The sequence below is a fragment of the Oncorhynchus gorbuscha genome, linkage group LG12 (genome assembly GCF_021184085.1).
Source record: "Oncorhynchus gorbuscha isolate QuinsamMale2020 ecotype Even-year linkage group LG12, OgorEven_v1.0, whole genome shotgun sequence".
NCBI classification, from domain to species: Eukaryota; Metazoa; Chordata; class Actinopteri; order Salmoniformes; family Salmonidae; genus Oncorhynchus; species Oncorhynchus gorbuscha.
Window position 1 is genome coordinate 81,519,730 of NC_060184.1, and position 9,531 is coordinate 81,529,260.

The window sequence follows — 9,531 nt, forward strand, 5'->3', positions numbered from 1 at the left end:
GCCCTACGGCCCTGGTCAAAGGTAGCTCTACGGCCCTGGTCAAAGGTAGCTCTACGGCCCTGGTCAAAGGTAGCTCTACGGCCCTGGTCAAAGGTAGCTCTACGGCCCTGGTCAAAGGTAGCTCTACGGCCCTGGTCAAAGGTAGCTCTACGGCCCTGGTCAAAGTTAGCTCTACGGCCCTGGTCAAAGGTAGCTCTACGGCCCTCGTCAAAGGTAGCTCTACGGCCCTGGTCAAAGGTAGCTCTACGGCCCTGGTCAAAGGTAGCTCTACGGCCCTGGTCAAAGGTAGCTCTACGGCCCTGGTCAAAGGTAGCTCTACGGCCCTGGTCAAAGGTAGCTCTACGGCCCTGGTCAAAGGTAGCTCTACGGCCCTGGTCAAAGGTAGCTCTACGGCCATGGTCAAAGGTAGCTCTACGGCCCTGGTCAAAGGTAGCTCTACGGCCCTGGTCAAAGGTAGCTCTACGGCCCTGGTCAAAGGTAACTCTACGGCCCTGGTCAAAGGTAGCTCTACGGCCCTGGTCAAAGGTAGCTCTACGGCCCTGGTCAAAGGTAGCTCTACGGCCCTGGTCAAAGGTAGCTCTACGGCCCTGGTCAAAGGTAGCTCTACGGCCCTGGTCAAAGGTAGCTCCACGGCCCTGGTCAAAGGTAGCTCCACGGCCCTGGTCAAAGGTAGGTCTACGGCCCTGGTCAAAGGTAGCTCTACGGCCCTGGTCAAAGGTAGCTCTACGGCCCTGGTCAAAGGTAGCTCTACGGCCCTGGTCAAAGGTAGCTCTACGGTCCTGGTCAAAGGTAGCTCTACGGCCCTGGTCAAAGGTAGCTCTACGGCCCTGGTCAAAGGTAGCTCTATGGCCCTGGTCAAAGGTAGCTCTATGGCCCTGGTCAACGGCCCTGGTCAAGGGTAGCTCTACGGCCCTGGTCAACGGCCCTGGTCAAAGGTAGCTCTACGGCCCTGGTCAACGGCCCTGGTCAAGGGTAGCTCTACGGCCCTGGTCAAAGGTAGCTCTACGGCCCTGGTCAACGGCCCTGGTCAAAGGTAGCTCTACGGCCCTGGTCAACGGCCCTGGTCAAAGGTAGCTCTACGGCCCTGGTCAACGGCCCTGGTTGTGAGGCTTGTAGGCGTCCTAGAGCAAAACAACACGCCTGTGTTTCGTGAGAGTCTCACCTTTCCACAGAGGGGGTCGTAATAGTATGTAGCTCCGGACAGAAGTTGGCAGATAGGCGGTGCCGACCTCAGACGAGTTCCGTGAAGCTTTTAGGGGGTCGAGGACAAAAACGGGATGTTTCCTGGTCTGACAAACACGATTGTAGCTCTGCCACCTTCCACCACTGATGAGGAAAGCTTATGGTGGATTGAGATATACAACTGATATATACAACTTTTTACTCCTTTTTACTCCGTACATTTCCCCTGACACCCAAAAGTACTGGTTACATTTTGCATGCTTAGCAGGACAGGAAAATAGTAAAATTCACTTATCAACCGAACATCCCTGGTCATCCCTACTGCCTCTGATCTGGTGGACTCACTAAACAGAGAACGGAGGACTCACTAAACAGAGAACATCCCTGGGCATCTCTACTGTCTCTGATCTGGAGGACTCACTAAACAGAGAACATCCCTGGTCATCCCTACTGCCTCTGATCCGGAGGACTCACTAAACAGAGAACATCCCTGGTCATCCCTACTGCCTCTGATCTGGAGGACTCACTAAACAGAGAACATCCCTGGTCATCCCTACTGCCTCTGATCTGGAGGACTCACTAAACAGAGAACATCCCTGGTCATCCCTACTGCCTCTGATCTGGAGGACTCACTAAACAGAGAACATCCCTGGTCATCCCTACTGCCTCTGATCTGGAGGACTCACTAAACAGAGAACATCCCTGGTCATCCCTACTGCCTCTGATCTGGAGGACTCACTAAACAGAGAACATCCCTGGTCATCCCTACTGCCTCTGATCTGGAGGACTCACTAAACAGAGAACATCCCTGGTCATCCCTACTGCCTCTGATCTGGAGGACTCACTAAACAGAGAACATCCCTGGTCATCCCTACTGCCTCTGATCTGGAGGACTCACTAAACACACATGCCCCTTGCGTTCCGTAAATAAAAAATAAAATAAAAATTGTGCCATCTGGTTTGCTTAATATAAGGAATTTGAAATTATTTATATTTTTACTTCTGATATTTTAAAACAAATAATTTTAGATTTTTACTCAAGTGTAATTCTACTGGGTGACTTTGACTTTTATTTCCAGTTCATCCCTTAATTCAGTTACCTTCTTCTTCACCTGATTTCCACGACACAGAAACGATAAAGAAAAGACGTCAGACGTTTGTCAACATGAACCGAGGTGACTTTACTTATAACACGTTGCTCCTCCCACATCCTCCATGTCAGTGAACAAGTGCTCCAAGTCGGGTTGCAAAATTAGGATCATTTTTCCACAACAACAAAAATATTAATAATCCCAGTGGTTTCCCAGAAATCCTGGTTGGACGATTCCTGGTCTCACTACCAGGATTTCTGGGAAACCGGGTAATTTTGGGAGAGTTACCGGAATTTCGCAACCCTAGATTCAAGTGATCTCTGAATGGGTGAAACCCTGCTAATTAATGGCTGGATGGTTTCGCCACTTCAGAGATGATTCCCAGTGAGCACAAGATGTCGAAAAGACGTCTTTTCAATATAAAATATGTATTTAAGCATCTTTTAAACATATTTTCAGTTTCTTTTCAACATCTTTTGCCCATAGGGTTCAGAATGCACAGATTAAAAGCACCCAGTTGATGCCTTGGTGGCCGGGCCAATATAACACACACAATGGGTGTAGATGTAATCGACTTAACTGTGGAGGGAAGAGAAGGGGGAAAATCCACAAACATGGAATCACTGGTCTATTAGAGACTTTCAGTCACTAAATGCCACGTCATCATTATAATCAACAACATGGTGTCCTTTCTAGAACCCATTAGGTGTATTCTAGAACACCTTGTCCATTCCAGAATACTCTATGCTACTATGCATTCTAGAAAGGTAGGCAGCCTCTATGGTAGGTGAGTGGGCTTGTTACATTACACACTTTACAGGGGTGGCTTATTATGCTTTTAGGTCCTTACCAACATGGCTGCCAAACTCTACCTCTCTGGTGACAAGAACCCATTCTAATGATACTGTCTGTGGTGTTGTGTCCTTACACGAGGTCAGGTAGACCAAGGGGGTATACTACAAATTAGGATCAAGGAGTTTGCCAGCTAACTTGCAGAAACATTCTTAATTGGTCTTGATTGCTTCAACAACCAACAACTCATATAAAGTTGAGCTTTTTTAATGAATCAGAAAATCTGTTATTTCTGTCTGGCTAATTCCTTGATCCTGCTTCATAGTATATCCCTCTGCAGGACCCAGAGAGGTTGGCCCATCCTAGCCCCTCTGCAGGACCCAGAGAGGTTGGCCCAACCTAGCCCCTCTGCAGGACCCAGAGAGGTTGGCCCAACCTAGCCCCTCTGCAGGACCCAGAGAGGTTGGCCCAACCTAGCCCCTCTGCAGGACCCAGAGAGGTTGGCCCAACCTAGCCCCTCTGCAGGACCCAGAGAGGTTGGCCCAACCTGCTGCTTCCTCCTAACCACATCACAGTCACCTGATAGCAGAGTTGGGCTCAATTCAAATTGAGGTCAGTCAATTCAGGAAATAAACTGAAATTGCAATTCAATTAATGAACAAAATGGCATCCATTTTCGTTGATTTCTTAATTAATTGAAAATTAGCTATTTATACATTTTTAAAAAATACAAAAGTTTTAACTTCAAATCCCTTCCTGAATTTGACTGACTTCCAATTGAATAGACCCTCACCCTGCCTGCTATCTCTATTGCTTAATGCTAAACACCAGTCAGGATGGCCTTTTTGTCCACGTGAAGAAACCATTTTCTGTGCATATGATATTTCTGCAAGTCATTCACATCCATATAGATAGATGATTAAAGTAATATAATATAATATTTTTTTTTGGTTTGTTTTTATTAATATCAGCATGAAAGATAAGCTGGGTGAATATTACTGTATGAGAAGACAACTGCTACAACTTTCACAGCACTGCTATTGGCTAATTTTATAATACAGTCAGTACTCAAGCATTGTTAGATGAATAAACAGAAACAAAATTACCCCTTGGAAAATAAGCTACACAACCTTGTCCCCCCCCCCCACCCCCCACACCCACCCCCCCTATAATGTTGCCTCTGTCTTCATGGCACTGATATACATATTGGGGGTTTGACCCATATCATTACACATCTATCCAACTTTATTGGAGGTTTGACCCATTTCAATACACATCTATCCAACAGGGAAAATCTAGGTGTTTATACTCAATCTAGTTTTTGTTTATTATTATATATATATATATTTGTATTTATTTTTAAAATTTAAATTCCTCGTAAATGATCAATACATGTAATGTGTTAGAATAGTGTTGTCTTCACATAGAGACTCAGGTTTTTCCCCTTTTTTTTCTAGTTAGTCGGTTATTTCATTTTTTTCCTTTCTCGGTACACATCCACACACTCTGTTGCATGTTGTTCCAGGTTGTTGCTAGGATGCAGCGGCGGTCGTGGGGTGGGGGGTGGGAGGGGTGGGGATAGGGGTCGTAGGTGACGGGGGGGAAAGAGTCAGGGGTCATCTCCTTGACGACAGCCTGTTGTATCCACGGCGACCTGAGTGGTGGGTGGTGCCTGAGTTAGTCTGTTCAGTGTCCGTCCTCTCTGACACACACCTCGCTGCTCTGGGGGAACCAATCAGAAAGAGGGAGAAGCAAGATGTTAGAATGGATTCTTACACATGCATCCTTTCTTCCCATCTCCATTGAAATAGTTTCTGATCTAATACATAAGAAGGGATCCTGTCGAGGGACATTATCCATACCTCGAATCCAAACCACAGAGGCCCTATTCTCCATCCCCCAGAGCCTGGTTCCTTTCAAAGATTCATCCTAGGGTCCTGTTTTTCCTAGCCACCGGGCTTCTACATTACTTGGTCTTTGGGGTTTTAGTTTAGGGTTCTGTACAGCACTTTGAGACAACTGATGATTTAAAAAGGGTTAAATAAATAAATGTGACTGATTGAGGCCCTAAACTAACTATTTTCACAATACATCCTTTGATCCTGGAAGGAAATACTGTATTAATACATGTAATGGTTCCTGTCCTGAGGACGTCAGCCCTAAACTTACCCCTAATGCTAATGTTAGCCCCTTATCCCTAATGCTAACCCTAATGCTAACGTTAGCCCCTTATCCCTAATGCTAACCCTAATGCTAACGTTAGCCCCTTATCCCTAATGCTAACCCTAATGCTAACGTTAGCACCTTATCCCTAATGCTAACCATAATGCTAACGTTAGCCCCTTATCCCTAATGCTAACGTTAGCCCCTTATCCCTAATGCTAACCCTAATGCTAACGTTAGCCCCTTATCCCTAATGCTAACCCTGATGCTAACGTTAGCCCCTTATCCCTGATGCTAACGTTAGCCCCTTATCCCTAATGCTAACGTTAGCCCCTTATCCCTAATGCTAACGTTAGCCCCTTATCCCTGATGCTAACGTTAGCCCCTTATCCCTAATGCTAACCCTAATGCTAACGTTAGCCCCTTATCCCTAATGCTAACGTTAGCCCCTTATCCCTAATGCTAACGTTAGCCCCTTATCCCTAATGCTAACCCTAATGCTAACGTTAGCCCCTTATCCCTAATGCTAACCCTAATGCTAACGTTAGCCCCTTATCCCTGATGCTAACGTTAGCCCCTTATCCCTAATGCTAACCCTAATGCTAATGTTAGGCCTTTACCCTTAACCCTAACGTTAGGCCTTTACCCTTAACCCTAACGTTAGGCCTTTACCCTTAACCCTAACGTTAGGCCTTTACCCTTAACCCTAACGTTAGGCCTTTACCCTTAACCCTAACGTTAGGCCTTTACCCTTAACCCTAACGTTAAGCCCTCTTTTAATGCTTTAGACATTCATCAATCCTTCGTCTATTGACTATACATCTCTCTCTATCTGTCTCTCTCTTTCCTCATGTCTCTCAATCTGTATCTGTCTCTCTCTTTCTTCCTTTATATCTATCTTTGTATCTGTATATCCCTCTATTCAAAGGGCTTTATTGGCATGGGAAACATATATTTACATTGCCAAAGCAAATGGAATAGACAAACATGGAGAAATAAACAATCAGTAAACATTACACTCACAAAAGTTGTAAAATAATATAGACATTTCAAATGTTATACTATTGGCTATGTACACTGTTGTAACAGTGTGCAAATAGTTGAAGTATGAAAGTGAAAATAATTAAACATAAATATAGGTTGTATTTACAGTGCTGTTCATTTTTCACTGGCTGCCCTGTTCTCATGGCAACGGGCCACAAATCTTGCTGCTGTGATTTGGACACTTGAGGTATTTCGCCTAACAGATATCGGAGTTTATCAATGTTTGATTTGTTTTTCAAATTCTTTGTGGGTCTGTGTGATCTGTGGGAAATATGTCTCTCTAATATGGTCATACATTTGTCAGGAGGTTAGGAAGTGCAGCTCCGTTTCCACCTCATTTTGTGGGCAGTGGGTCCTGTTTTTTGGGTCAGTTGTAGGCGCCTGGTGTTTTTGGGTCAGTTGTAGGCGCCTGGTGTTTTTGGGTCAGTTGTAGGCGCCTGGTGTTTTTGGGTCAGTTGTAGGCGCCTGGTGTTTTTGGGTCAGTTGTAGGCGCCTGGTGTTTTTGGCGTGACCGTTTCTGTACCGGAATAAATTGTCCTAAACCCTCTGCCCTCTGCACTTGACTCCAAACCCACTACTTCTAGAAGTCCTGACACTAACAAGTTGTCCAGGGCCTTTGGAAGAAAAACAGCCCAATCAAAGATCCACCACCTCACAGTGGGGATGAGGTATCTTTCTGCAAGGATATCTTTCTTTTGTCTTCGCCAAACCCACCTCTGGGGTTTGTTTACAAACATCATCTGGCCATAGAACCTGGTCCCGTTGAAACTCTATGTTGGTCTCATCTGACCATAGAACCCGGTCCCATTGAAACTCTATGTTGACCATAGAACCTGGTCTCCACTAGCGCTGACCTTATGACCTCTGGATCTAACGGTCTCCACTACCACTGACCTTATGACCTCTGGCTCTAACGGTCTCCACTAGCGCTGACCTTATGACCTCTGGCTCTAACGGTCTCCACTAGCGCTGACCTTATGACCTCTGGATCTATAACGGTCTCCAATAGCGCTGACCTTATGACCTCTGGCTCTAACGGTCTCCACTAGCGCTGACCTTATGACCTCTGGATCTAACGGTCTCCACTAGCGCTGACCTCTGCACTGGAGGTGGAGTTTGCGAATAAACCTCATTCACCCTTCACTAACCCCCCCCAATGCGCTTTCTCTCAGCTTGCGTCAACCAAATGGCATCCTAATCCCTATTCAGTGCACTACATTTGACCAGACCCCTATGGGATAGGTGCCGTTTGGGACGTCAAGGTAGGCCTCCTCAGTGTGTACTGGGTCTGGGTCAAGGAAATGGATAACCCCTGTGGCCTAATTCTGGTGTTGAGCCAGAAAACAAGTGTGTGCATCCCAAATGGCACCCTGTTCCCTATAGAGTGCACTACTTTAGACCAGAGCCCTATGGCTCCATGTTCCCCAAGCCTCGATACCAGACCTCGATAACCACCAAACTTCGATAATCACCAACCCCCTCGATAATCACCAACCCCCTCGATAATCACCAACCCCCTCGATTAATCACCAACCCCCTCGATAATCACCAAACCCCTCGATAAACACCAACCCCCTCGATAATCACCAACCCCCTCGATAATCACCAACCCCCTCGATAATCACCAAGCCCCTCGATAATCACCAAGCCCCTCGATAATCACCAAGCCCCTCGATAATCACCAACCCCTCGATAATCACCAACCCCTCGATTAATCACCAACCCCTCGATAATCACCAACCCCTCGATAATCACCAAACCCCTCGATAAACACCAACCCCCTCGATAATCACCAACCCCTCGATAATCACCAACCCCTCGATAATCACCAACCCCTCGATAATCACCAAGCCCCTCGATAATCACCAAGCCCCTCTATAATCACCAAGCCCCTCGATAATCACCAACCCCCTCGATAATCACCAACCCCTCGATAATCACCAACCCCCTCGATAATCACCAAACCCCTCGATAATCACCAAGCCCCTCGATAATCACCAACCCCCTCGATAATCACCAAACCCCTCGATAATCACCAAACCCCTCGATAATCACCAACCCCCTCGATAATCACCAAACCCCTCGATAATCACCACGCCTCGATAATCACCACGCCTTGATAATCACCACGCCTTGATGTGAAGGAGCACAATACCATGATCTCATCATTCATCTAGTGGAAATGTCAAAAAACTATTTCTGTTTTCATTTTTTTGTCTTTATGTACTGATGGACGTTCTAGACCTACTGCTGCATTGGCCTATAGGCTCTGAGTTCCATGCTGTCATGTCTTTAGTCGCCAGAGGATGGTGTAATGAGGTGTCCACATAGCAGAGGGTAGTGTAATAGGGTGTCCAGAGGATGGTGTAATGGGGTGTCCACATGGTAGAGGAAGGTGTAATGGGGTGTCCACATGGTAGAGGATGGTGTAATGGGGAGTCTAGAGGATGGTGTAATGGGGTGTCCACATGGTAGAGGATGGTGTAATGGGGAGTCTAGAGGATGGTGTAATGGGGAGTCTAGAGGATGGTGTAATGGGGTGTCCACATGGTAGAGGATGGTGTAATGGGGAGTCTAGAGGATGGTGTAATGGGGTGTCCACATGGTAGAGGATGGTGTAATGGGGAGTCTAGAGGATGGTGTAATGGGGAGTCTAGAGGATGGTGTAATGGGGTGTCCACATGGTAGAGGATGGTGTAATGGGGTGTCCAGAGGATGGTGTAATGGGGTGTCCAGAGGATGGTGTAGTAGGGTGTCCATATGGTGGAGGATGGTGTAATGGGGTGTCCACATGGTAGAGGATGGTGTAATGGGGTGTCTAGAGGATGGTGTAATGGGGTGTCTAGAGGATGGTGTAATGGGGTGTCCACATGGTAGAGGATGGTGTAATGGGGAGTCTAGAGGATGGTGTAATGGGGAGTCTAGAGGATGGTGTAATGGGGTGTCCACATGGTAGAGGATGGTGTAATGGGGTGTCCAGAGGATGGTGTAATGGGGTGTCCAGAGGATGGTGTAGTAGGGTGTCCATATGGTAGAGGATGGTGTAATGGGGTGTCCACATGGTAGAGGATGGTGTAATGGGGTGTCTAGAGGATGGTGTAATGGGGTGTCTAGAGGATGGTGTAATGGGGTGTCTAGAGGATGATGTAATGGGGTGTCTAGAGGATGGTGTAATGGGGTGTCTAGAGGATGGTGTAATGGGGTGTCCACATGGTAGAGGATGGTGTAATGGGGTGTCTAGAGGATGGTGTAATGGGGT

General features: G+C 46.8%; 1 protein-coding gene across 3 annotated transcripts in view; it reads right to left on the reverse strand.

The window, feature by feature from the left end:
- Positions 1 to 2,342: 2,342 nt before the first annotated feature.
- stau2 (staufen double-stranded RNA binding protein 2) overlaps positions 2,343 to 9,531 on the reverse strand; it is a 286,330-nt gene continuing 279,141 nt past the window's right edge. For 2 of the 3 annotated variants that reach the window (XM_046293051.1, XM_046293050.1), the window contains exon 16: positions 2,343 to 4,787. In XM_046293051.1, coding sequence (XP_046149007.1) covers positions 4,682 to 4,787 — 106 coding nt within the window. In that variant the 3' untranslated portion in view covers positions 2,343 to 4,681. The remainder of the gene's footprint in view (positions 4,788 to 9,531) is intronic. The other variant, XR_006830797.1, reaches the window with a different exon arrangement.